General features: G+C 45.4%; 1 protein-coding gene across 4 annotated transcripts in view; it reads right to left on the bottom strand.

Moving 5' to 3' along the window:
* SNX29 (sorting nexin 29) overlaps positions 1–14,841 on the bottom strand; it is a 589,908-nt gene that overhangs the window by 564,319 nt on the left and 10,748 nt on the right. For 2 of the 4 annotated variants that reach the window (XM_017540015.2, XM_037742525.1), the window contains exons 1-2: positions 9,311–9,422; positions 501–562 (exon numbers count right to left, since the gene is read on the bottom strand). In XM_017540015.2, the coding sequence (XP_017395504.1) occupies positions 501–562; positions 9,311–9,407 (159 nt within the window). In that variant the 5' untranslated portion in view covers positions 9,408–9,422. Of the gene's footprint in view, positions 1–500; positions 563–9,310; positions 9,423–12,400; positions 12,428–14,841 lie in introns of those variants that run through there. The other 2 variants (XM_037742524.1, XM_017540017.2) reach the window with 2 other exon arrangements.

The following is a 14,841-nucleotide window of genomic DNA, read 5'->3' as shown; positions in this document are numbered from 1 at the left end:
GATCTCGGCTCACTGCAACCTCCACCTCCCAAGTTCAAGCGATTCTCCTGCCTCAGCCTCCCAAGTAGCTGGGATTACAGGTGTCTGCCACCATGCCCAGCTAATTTTCGTATTTGTAGTACAGACAGGTTTCACCATGTTGGCCAGGTTAGTCTCAAACTCCTGACCTCAAGTGAGTGATCTGCCCGCCTTGACCTCCCAAAGTGCTGAGATTATAGGTGTGAGCCACTGCACCTTGCCCAATGCCCTTTCTGAAGGGACATCATGAAGGATGGGGTCCTCTAGAGGGCTTTGGAAATTCAAGACATGGGACTTCTTCCAATCCAACTCTGACCACTTTCCCTGCTCTATCATTTCCTGGGGAAAATGATTAGATCGCTTCACTGTTCCCAGATATAAAGTGGGAGTTAGTCTATGTATGTTATGGGGAAGAAATGACCTATATTAATTATCTGACACCACTACTCGACCAAAAAGGCAAATGTGTGCTTTTTGCTTACCTGCTTCACTGCATCCAGCAGTCGCTCCAGCAGAAATTGTCTTTTGTCATTGTTCTGTGATCCTAAAATGGAATGAGGCTTCATTAGTTCTGCTTGATGCTTGTCTTCTATTAAGACTTTCTGACATTATGGTACATGGTTGTCCCCAATTAGATCAGTCCATTGCTACTGATATTTAACAAAATCAATACCATGACCAGGTACCAATAATCTATAACATTACAATGAAGTTTGCCCACTGCCTGTTACTGCATCAAAGAAAAACAGCTAAACTAATTTTCCCCAAATTTGAAGAACACGGCTAGCATGGTCTAAGGGCTTCTCAACCCTTGGCATTACTGACATTGTAGAATGTTTAGCAGCATCCCTAGCCTCTACATACTACATGCCATTAGCACACACAAACCCTGAGTTATAACAAAAATGTCTCCATGTAATCCCGTATGTCCCCTGGGAATCAAAACTGTCCCCAATTGTCAACCAGCAGCCTAAAATAAAATATGTTTCCCAACACAATGGGCACTGCTCACTGGCTGATCTCACTACCATCTCCAACATCCTTTTTCCATGCTACCTTCAGCAATCCAAGCTGAAAAACCTGATTACTCCTTTTCTCAGCAGCTGAGTCTGAACTTAAGCAGTCTGGCCAATGAGAAGCCAGCAAAAGTTTACAGGGAGAGTTCTGGGAAAGATTCCTTTCTGATATAAAGAAAAGCTATAAACGGCATCATTCCATCCTCCATCATTCATGCCTTAATCATAAACATGTTGGGTGGAGCTGGAGTAGCATTTTGCCACCAAGAAGTCATGAGCCTGAGGGAAAGACCTAGAGAATCACAAAGACACCAGCCCTTAGATCACTGAGTTGTTAAGCCAAGACTAGAAACAAGCTAATTCTCACAAAATAATAACCCTATTTTTCCACACCACCACACACTGGGCTGTTACTCGCAGCCAAAAGCATCCCCAACTGACACACATGACATACACTGAACTTCCATTTAAGGTCTAGATCACGGGCACTTGAAAGCACCAGGCAGACAGTTGTCAGAGCCACACCTGATCGCCACAAGAGGCCCAATACCTCCAAGCAAGATACAAAGCCACGGAATATGACGCACCAGACACAGAGCACACTGACTTCAAAGGATACTGAAATTCAAGTTTCAAGGGCACATGCTCCACATGGCAAGCGCTGAATTGCCGTCAGGCTGATTGTGTCTTGGGCAACTCTACGTGGGCTGCATCAGGGAGCAGCTGTGGGGCGTTATCTCAGAGATGATCAGTGACTCCTCCAGTCAAGCCTGGGCCAGCTGGTTGATAACAACCACCACCACGTGCTGGGCACACCCTACATGCCAGGCACCAAGCTGGGCACTCTGTATGCATCATCTCCTTTCACCTTCACATCCACCCTACAAGCCAGGACCCCAAACACAGATGGCAAAGCTGAAGCCCACAGAAGTCAAATGACTGTGTGCACTGATCCACCCAGGATTTATTTAACTTCTATTGTGTGTGAGGCAATGTTTTAAGAGCTGAGGACACAGGAGTTAAATGGAGCTAAAATCCTACTAGAAAGTGGGCACACGGTGGCTCACACCTGTAATCCCAGCACTTTGACAGGCTGAGACAGGCAGATTGCTTGAGCTCAGGAGTTTGAGACCAGCCTGGGCAACATAACGAAGCCCTGTATCTACCAAAAATACAAAAAATTAGCCAGGGATGGTGGCACACACCTACGGTCCCAGCTACTCATGAGGCAGAAGTGGAAGGATCATTTGAATCTGGAAGGCAGAGGCTGCAGTGAGCTGAAATCGTCCCACTGCACTCCAGCCTGGGTGACAGAGTGAGACCCTATCTCAAAAAAAAAAAAAAAAAAAAGAAAAGAAAACAAGAAGAAACAAACTGCATAAAATTAAACTAATCAATGAAAAAGTATTAGAGAGTTATACTAGCAAGAAAAAAACAAAGAGAGTGATGGGATAGGGAGGAAGCAAGAAGGCTGTTTTAGCCAAGGCAGCCACTGAGGTCTGTCTACACAGGTGACATTTGAGCTAAGCCCTCTATAAAGAGAAGGAGCAGCTATGGAAAGATATGGCAGGCCAGTGTTCCAGACAGTGCAACAGCAAGGGGAGAGGCTCTGAAGCAGGACAAGCTTAGCTCTAGTCTTCCAGGACTAGAAGGAAATTCGCTGTGGCTTGACCAAAAAGCAAAAAAGCAGAAGGAACAATCAAACAGGCATGCAGGGGCCAGTCACATAGGATCTGGTGGACCATGATATTGGGGTTAGATTCTGTTCAAATTTGAATTCTAATTGGTGGAACTGTGATCCTGACTCAAGACTTCTAAAGCCTACGTTGGGGCAACGATACAAGGATCCTGCCTTACCCCCAGGTCTGGTGATAAAATCAGTCAGCAGATCCTTTGAGTCACACAGTAAAATAACTAACTCTTCAGAAAGTACCATTAGTATTTTTTCTGGAAGAGGATTTGATCAGGAATAGCCTAGACTCCATTCCCACCAGTCATGAGGCATCTCAAGGCATCACTCAGGATGGCTATAGACCCATCTGGCCAAGGTCCTCCCACACCTCTGGACACCTGCGTCTATCAATCAAATGCTCTTTGTTTCAGAATCCAGGGTTTGGATTCTGCTCTTCCCTCCCTAACACCAGAATAGAAAAGTCAGGCTTGCTTTCTTCCTTTTTCCAAGTATGAGACCTGACAGTTCTGCCTGCTCTTGAGCAATGCCAACTGGAAACCTGACAGGGTTCCCCGCACTGGAAATGCCTTTGCTATTTTTTTCTCATTATAACAGCAATTCATGTAGGAAAAAAAAATAGAATAACAAATCAGGAAAAAATGTACAAAGAAAATAAAAATCTCTATCATCTCCCTACTGATAATTTTTTAATGCAGTGCTTCTCAAACTTCAAGGTCCACAGAGACCTCAGGTCTCATGGACACCTAGTTAAAAAGCAGCAATGGGCCAGGCACAGTGGCTAACACCTATAATCCCAGCAACTTTGGGAGGCCAAGGTGGGCAGATCACATGAGCTCAGGAGTTCAAGATCACCCTGGCCAATATGGCAAAACCCCATCTCTACTAAAAATACAAAAATTAGCCATGCATGGTAGCGGGCACCTGTAATCCCAGCTACGCAGGAGGCTAAGGAAGGAAAATCACTCAAACCTGGAAAGCAGAGGTTGCAGTGAGCCAAGATCATGCCAATGCACTCCAGCCTGGGCAACAGAGTGACAGTGTCTCAAAAATAAATAAATAAAGAGAGAAAGGGCGTTTAATAGGCTGCAGGGAGCACAAGTGGTCTCGGGACCGCTTATCAACTAGAGGAACAGTGGAGGGAGCACTCAGCTGGAAGTCACAAGGCCTGAGCTCTCATCCTGCCTGGCCTGTTTGCTAGCCTTGTGACAGGGACAGTCACTTCCCTTGTCTGGGCACTGGTTTCTGCATGAGATCATGCCCTCCTAGCTCTACAGTCTGCTAATGTGGGGATTCTGCAGAGACAGGAGGACAGAGCAATCAACACTACCAGTCTCCTTCTTACTTTCTCCCTCTGAATCCAGTGGAGAGTACAACACCCCGCCAGGGCCCAGAAGAATCTGCCAGCTTCAAATGTTGCTGTCACTCAGAGAGAAGCAAGAAGAATGTGCCACCTACTGAGTCCCAACCACAGGCTAAGTCATGAAATGACTGACCTATTTAATCCTTGACAACGAAGGAAAAGTGGCTGCATTCAATAGAGAGAACTGTGACTCAGGGAGGAAAAGACCTTTACCCAAGGCTAGACCCTTGGGAAGTGGCCAAGGGGGAATTCAATTCCAAGTCCATGGACTCCAGACCTTCCAGCTGCTAAGCCCTACTCACCCTCAATCTCTGTAACAAACTGCAGCAGTGGCCCACTGCAAATTCAGCAAACACTTCACAACACAGGAGCAATCCAACCCCATATTCCTGCATCCTCATCTCCATGGGCAGCCCCCAGCCAACACCCAACCAGGTGAACGAGAGCAGGCTTCCTTTAAATTTCTCATTTAGATCACCATCAAAATGAAAACAGAAAATGGAAAGGCACCCCAGGGAATACCTCCAGGGATCCACAAACCTGTCTGAGAAAAACAGTCAGCTGTCACCCCCTAACTCTACTCAGAAACCTCATGTGCATGGGAAAGTCAGTCACCTAGTTGGGACTGTCTTTAATGTTTTGTTGTTGTTGTTTATTTGTAGACAGACTCTTGCTCTTGTCGCCTAGGTTGGAGGGCAGTGGCACGATCAGGACTCAACGCAACCTACACCTCCTGGGTTCAAGCAATTCTACTGCCTCAGCCTCTGGAGTATCTGGGATTACAGGTGTACACCACCACACCCAGCTAATTTTTGTATTTTTAGTAGAGACGGGGTTTCACCATGTTGGCCAGGCTGGTCTCAACTCCTGACCTCAGGTGATCCGCCTGCCTTGGCCTTCCAAAGTGCTAAGATTACAGGTGTGAGCCACAGCGCCTGGCCTTTGTCTTTAATGTTTAGAACCCTCAGGATATAATGTTTAACATTTAGAGTCCTTTGGGTCCTACGTTAATTTTTACCACAAACCTCTAGCCTTCTGTCTCAGATTGGCATTCAAGCTGCAGTGACTTACTGGAGAGAGAGCAGAAATTAAGAACAAGAGCCGGGCGGGGTGGTTCAGGCCTGTAATCTCAGCACTTTGGGAGGCCAAGGTGGGTAGATCACCTGAGGTCAGGGGTTCCATACCAGCCTGGCCAACATGATGAAACCCCATCTCTACTAAAAATACAAAATTAGATGGGCATGGTAGAGCCTTCCTATAGTCCTAGCTATTTTGGAGACTGAGGCAGGAGAATCGCTTGAATCTGGGAGGTGGAGGTTGCAGTGAGCCAAGATTGCACCATTGCACTACAGCCTGGGCAACCAGAGAGAAACGAACAAACAAACAAACAAACACAATAGCCTGGGTTAGAATCTTACTCCACCAGCCATGTGATCATGAGCAAGTTAGTTAACCTCCCTGCTTCAGGCTCTTCATCAGAGAACCCACCTCTTCGGAGGATGAAATGAGTGAAATTGTGTTGTGCGTGCCTAGAACTATGCCTGGTTTATACCAAGCACTTAATAAAATTAGCTATCATCACTGTTGTTGGCAACCCTTACCCCAAGGTATCAAGACCTCTGGCTCCAAGAAGTCCTTTCAACTAGCTACCTTCTCTCCAAAGCCCAGGCAAATCAATTCAATCCAGACCTCTGTGTTAGCGCCCTGGGAGATGAAAGGGCGAAAGAGGCCCCTGGCACGTGGGGAGGGGTAAACAAGCAGGACACAACCAGGCGCCCCGGCTATATTCCTTCTTAACCCTCACATCCGGGAGCTCCAAGTAAACTGGCTCCCATTCCACAGAGGGGGGCCACAGAATTTTTTTTCTTTTCTTTTTTTTTAGACAGAGTCTCACTCTGTCACCCAGGCTGGAGCGCAGTAGCACCATCTCTTCTCACTGAGGCCTCTCCCTCCCAGGTTCAAGCAATTCTCCTGCCTCAGCCTCCTGAGTAGCTAGGATTGTAGGCGCCCACCACTGTACCTGGCTAATTCTTTTTTTATTTTTAGTAGAGATGAGGTTTTGCCATGTTGGTCAGGCTAGTCTCAAACTTCTGACCTCAAGTGATCCGCCCACCTTGGCCTCGCAAAGTGCTGAGATTACAGGTGTGAGGCACCACACCCAGCCCACAGTAAAATAGTGGTATTTCGATGCCACTGAATGCAGTGGTAAAGGCAACGCTAGACATTTCTCTGGTGAGATCCTTGTAACACATTAAGCAGGTACAAGCAAGAAAAGAAAAAGAAGGCAATGCTCTTTGAGTACCCACTGTGTGCAAGGAATTCTGCCCAAGGGCACATAGTCAAACAAGTGCTGCAGTGGAGGCTGAGCCTGCTCTCCCTAACTCTCACCGAGCAAGTGGGAACCTGAGCTGTGCTTGCAAAAATGGGAAGAACCAGAACAGGTAAATCCATAGAGACAGAAGGCAGACAGGTGGTTTCCAGGGGCTGGGGTGGTAGGGGGATGGGTGACGCTTAAAGGATATGGAGTTTCCTTTGGGTGACGAAAATGTTTTGAAACTAGACAGAGGTGCTGGTTGCATAACAATGCAAATGTACTAAATGCCCCTGAATTGCTTGCTTTAGAACAACAGTTAATTCTTTGTTTTGTAATTTTCAACTCAATTTAAAAAAAAAAAAAAAAATTAAGAGATGGAATCTGGCTCTGTCATCCAGGCTGGAGTACAGTATCGTGATCATAGCTCACTGCAGCTTCCAACTCCTGGGCTCAAGCAATCCTCCCACCTCAGCTTCTCAAGTAGCTAGGATTACAGGAGTACACCACCATACTTGGTTAATTTTGCATTTTTAGTAAACACAGGGTCTCGCTATGTTGCCTTGGCTGGTCTTCAACTTTGGGCCTCAAATGATCCTCCTGCCTCAGTCTCCCAATGTGCTGAGATTACAGGTGTGAGCCACCACTCTTGGCCCAGTATTTTTATGAGAAGGACTGCAACAGGTAGATGTTGGCTGAGAAAATGTTCCTATTCTAAAGAACTACAGTAGGATTCTTGCAAGGGCTGGACAAGGCAACTGCATGGAGAACCCAGTCCCTGTATTGAATCACACAGAAGAAAAGCTACTCCCAGTGGGGTGCGGTGGCTCATCTGTAATCCCAGCACTTTGGGAGGCCAAGGCAGGTGGAACACTTGAGACCAGGAGTTCAAGACCAGCCTGGCCAACATGGTGAAATCCCATCTCTACTAAAAATATAAAAATGAGCTAGGCTTGGTGACAGATACCTGTAATCCCAGCTACTCGGGAGGCTGAGGCAGAGGTTGCAGTGAGCTGAGATAGTGGCAATGCACTCTACCCTGGGCAATAAGAGCAAAACTCCATCTCAAAAAAAAAAAAGAGACAAAAAACTAGCCAGGCATGGTGGCACGTGCCTGTAATCCCAGCTACTTGGGAGGCTGAAGCTGGAGAATCACTTGAACCTGGGAGACGGAGGTTGCGTAAGCCAAGATCACAGCACTGCACTCCAGCCTGGGTGACAAGGCGAGATTCTGTCTCAAAAGAAAATAAAATAATAAAATAAACATACATATTTATATTTATATGTATTTATATTTTTAAAAATAAAATAAATAAATTTAATAAAAACCATGCCTTGCTTCCACTGGCCCCTCCAGCTGTGCCCCTATCTCCCTGCTGTCTGGCATAGCTCTTTCTTCATGAGACAGCAAGTCTCATGGCAAAGGGCCTCAGTGACAGCCACCTCTGTCTCAATCGCTGTTCCTAGCTCTGGCCCTATTGCTCTCATTTCCTTAACCCCGCGCTGAATTATCTACACAGGGGCTAGAACACCTGGAAGCACAGATGAATACACAATAAATGACTTACTGGTATTACAGGATACACACAATGATGTTACATGATTCATTCAACGTGCCCCACAAAACTGCAACAGACACAGCATTTCTGTCAGCCCTGCGTGTGCATCTGTGGCAGGCTGCCTCACATGATTTGTTTCTGATTTTCACTGAACCTGTACCTTTAGCATTTCCTAGAATGGGGGTCAGCAAACTCCTTCTGGAAAAAAATCACACAGTCAGTATTTTAGGCTTTGTGGGCCATAGGGTTGCTGTCACTACCCAACTCTGCCACTGCAGTGTGAAAAGAAGCCATAGATAATGTGTAACGAAGAGTTCTTGGGCCGGATTTAACAGCCCACTGCCCTGGCAGAAACAATGAAATAAGGATGGCAGATTAAAAATTAATATAATAGTGTCTGTGTGTGAAGACCTCATAGCCACCGTGCAGTTAGATGGTTAAATGTGAGCGATCCCCAGCACACTGTAGACCAAGCCTGCATCATAATCACGCTCTCATCTTCCCTCGCCCTCTAACCAAGGCCCCACATACAGAGTCTTACAGGGAACAAAGACATCATCATCCTGTTGTCACTGCAGAATTCATCCTCAGGTGCACTGACAGGCATCTGGGATGCCTAGTGCTACCAGCCCAATGATGACTTTAGTGTTGTCGCTACTGTTTCACTCCCATCCCACCCCTCAAAATCCACTACCATTCCACATAAAGAAACTGAAAGAAAGAAGCAAAGAAGAAGGGTGGCAGAAAGGCTGCCCAATATATGCCTGGGGCACACACAAGACCAAGAGGGACCCCTGCAATGCCCACGGGGTCAGGTGGGGCATGGAAATGAGCGGGGTGGGCTCGCAAGGCACAGATCACAAGAGCAGAGCAGGTGTCCCTCTAGACATGGCAGCTGCTACTCAGCTCTGGCAGACAGTAGCTCATGGCAATACCAGCAATTGTCCCATCTCCTGGTTTTTCAAGAGAGGCTGAAAATCCAGGTTTTTTGTGTCAGTTAGTTGGCACCTAATTATACGCATGTTAGAAAAGTACTCCAGCCAACTCTGCATGAACCAAGCACAACACACCTTGGGCCAGTTCTGCCGCCAAGCCGCCATAACGACATATATGTTTAACCCTTACATCCATCTGGAAGGTGGGGGCTGGCCACCCTGGTGAAACACACAAAGGAACTGAGGCTTGGAGACATTGATCATTCACCTAAAGAACAGCTTAGAGGTGACAGACTCAATATTTTACCCCAAACCTTGTACCTTCAACCTCCACAAAACCAGGCTCACTCCTTGAATGGCTCAATCTTAGCACAGAAAAAGGGCTCCGTCATCAAAGTGCCACCAAAGAAAAACCAACCTTCTGATGGCCAGCTCAAACATTCCCTTCTCAGAAAAACCTTCCTGTCAACAATCCTCCAGGGGCACACTACTCTGTCTCTACACAGTGCTCCCATAGCAGTCCGACCACAGCAGAGGTGTAATCGCTGCTGCAGAAGGGATTACGCACTGTGAGCTCACGGGGACAGAGACGGGAGCCTCACGAACTCCCCAGTCACAGAAGGAACTCAACAGTTGTTGAATCTAGATTCTGGCACGGTTCACTTCTGTGGCTCCTCAAGTGGCTGCTTTAAATAAAGAGGACCAGAACTGGCCAGGACACAGCAGCTGCCTCATCTCTGTCACGGGCAGAGGGAGGTGGTGGTTTTATCTATTCCAGCCTTAGCACACGTACAGATAAAATGGACAATCACTCTTTCCCAAAGTCAGGGCGCTGGCTCCCAGTATTGTGGGGTGAAGTGGCACAGCTGGCCCAGGACAAAAGGACAGACCGTCTGCCACCACGCAATGCAAAGAGGAGACTCTACATGCAGCAGATGGGCTTGGGCCATCTATGTGGGCTTATGGGGTCTAAGATCAAAGACAAAATAAATGAGCAAAGAATGGAGACCATCAATTTACGTTAGAGCAGGTCAGGCACAGGGGCTCACACCTGTAATCCCAGCACTTTGGGAGGCCGAGGTGGGCGGATCACTTGAGGTAAGGAGTTCAACACCAGCCTGGCCAACATGGTGAAACCCAGTCTCTACTGAAAACACAAAAATTAGACAGGGCATGGTGGCGCCCATCTATAATCCCAGCTACTGGAAAGGCTGACGCAGGAGACTCACTTGAACCCAAGCAGGTAAAGGTTGCAGTGAGCCAAGATTGCACCACTGCATTCCAGCCTGGGCAACAGAGTGAGACTCTATCTCAAAAAAAAATTTTTTTTACTCTAGTAACAGGGATTGGGAAACATTTTCTGTAAAGAGCAAAACAGTAAATATTTTAGGCTTCTTAGCCCAAAATCTCCTGAAACTGATAAGCAACTTCAGCAAAGTCTCAGGATACAAAATCAATGTACAGAAATTACAAGCGTTCCTATACACCAATAACAGACTTAAAGAGAGCCAAATCAAGAACGAACTGCCATTCACAATTGCTACAAAGACAATAAATACCTAGGAATACAACTAACAAAGGATGTAAAGGGCCTCTTCAAGGAGAACTACAAACCACTGTTCAAGGAAATCAGAGAGGACACAAACAGATGGAATAACATTCCATGCTAATGGTCAGGAAGAATCAATATTGCAAAAATGGCCATATTGCCCAAAGTAATTTGTAGATTCAGCGCTATCCCCATCAAGCTACCTATGACCCTCTTCACAGAACTGGAGGAAACCACCTTAAACTTCATATGGAACCAAAAGAGAGGCCGCATAGCCAAGTCAATTCTAAGCAAAAAGAACAAAGCTGGAAGCATCACGCTACCTGACTTCAAACTATATTACAAGGCTACAGTAATCAAAACAGCATGGTACTGGTACCAAAACAGAGATATAGACCAATGGAACAGAACAGAGGTCTCGGAGGCAATGCCACACATCTACAACCATCCGATCTTTGACAAACCTGACAAAAACAAGGAATGGGAAAGGATTCCCTGTTTAATAAATGGTGTTGGGAAAACTGGCTAGCAGTGTGCAGAAAGCAGAAACTGGACCCCTTCCTGACACTTTACACTAAAATTAACTCCAGATGGATTAAAGACTTAAACATAAGACCTAACACCACAAAAACCCTATAAGAAAACCTAGGCAAAACCATTCAGGACATAGGCATAGGCAAAGACTTCATGATTAAAACACCAAAAGCATTGGCAACAAAAGCCAAAATAGACAAATGGGATCTAATTAAACGTCAGAGCTTCTGCACAGCAAAAGAAACAGTCAGAGTGAATCGGCCACCAGCAGAATGGGAAAAAAATTTTGCAATCTACCCATCTGACAAAGGGCTGATATCCAGAATCTACAAAGAACTATAACAGATTTACAAGAAAATAAACAAATCCATTCAAAAGTGGGCGAAGGATATGAACAGATACTTTTCAAAAGAAGACATATATGAGGCAAACAAACATATGAAAAAATGCTTATCATCACTGGTCATTAGAGAAATGCAAATCAAAACCACATTGAGATACCATCTCACGCCAGTTAGAATGGCAATCATTAAAAATTCTGCAGACAACAGATGCTGGAGAGGATGTGGAGAAATAGGAACACTTTTACACTGTTGGTGGGAGTGTAAATTAGTTCAACCATTGTGGAAGACAGTGTGGCGATTCCTCAAGGACCTAGAAATAGAAATTCCATTTCACCCACCAATCCCATTACAGGTATTGATCAACTTACGACCTATGCAACTTACGACCATTTGACTTTACAACCTCAATCGCTAGCCAGGACTGCTCCTCCTCTGGAAGCACAAACATTGCCCAGCTGGGCGTATGACAGTGCGGACCAGCTTCCGGCAGCACTACCATCTCCGCGTGCACCATTTCAACTGTACATATAGCCTACTCGATTTACGACCAAATCGTGTTACGATCGGTCTGCCGGTCCCAATCATGGTCGTAAGTCGAGCACTAGCTGTACTGGGTATATATCCAGAGGACTATAAATCATTCTATTAGAAAGACACATGCACACATATGTTCAGTGTGGCACTGTTTACAATAGCAAAGACGTGGAACAAACTCAAATGCCAATGTATGATAGATTGGACAGAGAAAATGTGGCATATATACACCATGGAATATTATGCAGCCATAAAAAACGATGAGTTCGTGTCCTCCGTAGGGACGTGGATGAACCTGGAAGCCATCATTCTCAGCAAACTGACACAAGAACAGAAAAACAAATATCGCATGTTCTCCCTCATAGGCGGGTGTTGAACAATGAGAACACATGGACACAGGGAGGGGAGCATCACACACTGGGGTCTGTTGGTGGTGACTAGGGGAGGGACAGAGGGGGTAGGGAGGTTACGGAGGGATAACATGGGGAGAAATGCCAGATATAGGTGACGGGGACGGAGGCAGCAAACTACATTGCCATGTACGTACCTATGCAACAATCCTGCATGTTCTGCACATGTACCCCAGAACCTAAAGTGCAATGAAATATATATCTATTTTAGGCTTTGCAGACCATACACTCTCTGTCACAGTTACTCAATTCTGCCATTGTATAGCCTGAAAACAACCACCGATAACAGTAAATGAATAGACATGGCTTTGTTCCATAATAAACTTTATTTGCAAAACAAGAGGCTAGCCCAGTTCACCAGTTCTTGCTGTAGAAGAAAAACACTATCATGGCAATGTGCAAAAACTTTAAAGTGACAATAGGCCAAGCATGGTGGCTCACACCTGCAATCCCTGCATTTTGGAAGGTAGAGGCCAGAGAATAACTTGAGCCTAGGAATGTGAGACCAGCCTGGATAACACAGTGAGACCTCGTCCCTACAAAAAGATTTTTAAAAATTAGCTGTGTGTGGTGGCTCACATCTGTAGTCCAAGCTATGAGGGAGGCTGAGGTAGGAAGATCACTTGAGCCTATAGGTCAAGGCTGCAGTAAGTAATGATTGCACCACTGCACTCGAGCCTGAGCGACAGAGCAAGATCCCATCTCAAAAAAGGAAAGAAAGAGTATCTTCCCTCTTGGCTGGAGAAATGCAAATTATATGCTTACTAATAATCACCACATGGCACCATTATATAGCTACAAATTAACCAAGAATTTTTTTTTTTTTTTTTTTTTTTTTTTGAGATGGAATCTTACTCTGTCAGCCAGGCTGGAACGCAGTGGCATGATTTCGGCTCACTGCAACCTCTGCCTCCCACTTAAAGTGATTATCCTGCCTCAGCCTCCTGAGTAGCTGGGATTACAGGCACCCACCACCACACCCAGCTAATTTTTATATTTTTAGTAGAGACGGTGTTTCACCATGTTGGTTAGGCTAGTCTAAAACCCCTGACCTCAGGTGATTCACCCGCCTCAGCTTCCCAAAGTCCTGGGATTACAGGTGTGAGCCACCACACCCAGACTCCAAGAAACATTTAAAGTGAAATTCCCCAATGCTGGTAAAGCTATGATAAATCAAGTACACACCACTGGTAACAATCTATGGGTACAGTAAGTTCTGAAAAGCAATATGGCAATGCATATCAAGAGCTACAAAAAATATCAAATTCCTTTTTGACACCTTGGAAAGCAAGCTAGAAAAGGAACAGGGAAATGAGAAAAGATAGAAATAACAATTTAACCTGGCCCTCTACGTTCCAGGTCCTGAGAAAGGACAATACATTCATTACTTGCTTTAATTTCCATTTCCTAATAAGAGAATTAAGAGTCGGAGAAGTTCAAAAATCTGCCCAGGCCAGGAGCAGTGGCTCACACTTATAAACCCCAACACTTTGGGAGGCCAAGGTGGGCAGATCACGAAATCAAGAGATTGAGACCATCCTGGCCAACATGGTGAAACCATGTCTCTACTAAAAATACAAAAATTAGCTGGACGTGGTGGTACAAGCCTGTAGTCCCAGCTACTCTGGAGGCTGAGGCAGGAGAATCGCTTGAACCTGGGAGGCTGAGGTTGCGGTGAACTGAGAACATGCCACTGCACTCCAGCCTGGGCAACAGAGCAAGACTCCATCTCAAAAAAAAATAAATAAATAAAGCTGGGCATTGTGACACACACCTGTAGTCTCAGCCTCTTAAGGAGCTGACAATGAGGAGGGAGGATCACTTGAGACCAGGAATTTAAGGCTACAGTAAACTATGACTGCACCACTGCACTGCAGCCTGGGTGACAGAGTGAGACCCTGGCTCAAAAAAAAAAGACAGAAAACAAAACACTGCCCAAGTTCTTCAATATGGAGTTAAATCCACAACCTGTCTGCATGCAAAGCTTCTCCACAATAACACAATGACTTCCTGAGCATCAATGGGCACAAAGATTTTTACTGCAGCGTCCTAGTATAGGAGTTGTCAACTATAGCCAAATCCAGCTGCTGACTTTACCCTAATAAAGCTTTATTGGAACAAAGCTACATCCTTTCATTTACACATGGTCTATGGCTGCCTTTACACTACAACAGCAGTATGAAGCTGCGATCAGATGGCCCACAAAACAGAAAATATTTACGATCTGGCCCTTCACAGGAAACACCTACCAATCCTACCCTAGAAAAGCATAATAGAATCTACTGTCTTTTGCAATGGGGCAGAGGTTAAACAGCTGCGGTAACTCAATGTATTGGAAAGTTATATTGCCTTTTCAAAGAACTGTGAAGAGAAGGAACGTGGATAAGTGCTATCATGTAAGCAGAAACACTCATTCAAATGTGGATACAATGCGATTATGCAAAATGCATATATAGAGTATGCTTTGAACAAAGGCAGAAGTGGAATACCAAAAATTTAAATATTACATGTGCCAGGAACATATATTTAAAGGTATATTCTGTTTTCACAATAGTCTTTAATGTCATTTTGAGTTTTT

This window comes from Cebus imitator, unplaced genomic scaffold (genome assembly GCF_001604975.1).
Source record: "Cebus imitator isolate Cc_AM_T3 unplaced genomic scaffold, Cebus_imitator-1.0 Scaffold122, whole genome shotgun sequence".
Taxonomy (NCBI): Eukaryota; Metazoa; Chordata; class Mammalia; order Primates; family Cebidae; genus Cebus; species Cebus imitator.
The sequence above is the reverse complement of the archived record's forward strand: the minus strand, read 5'-3'. Positions and strand labels throughout refer to the sequence as shown.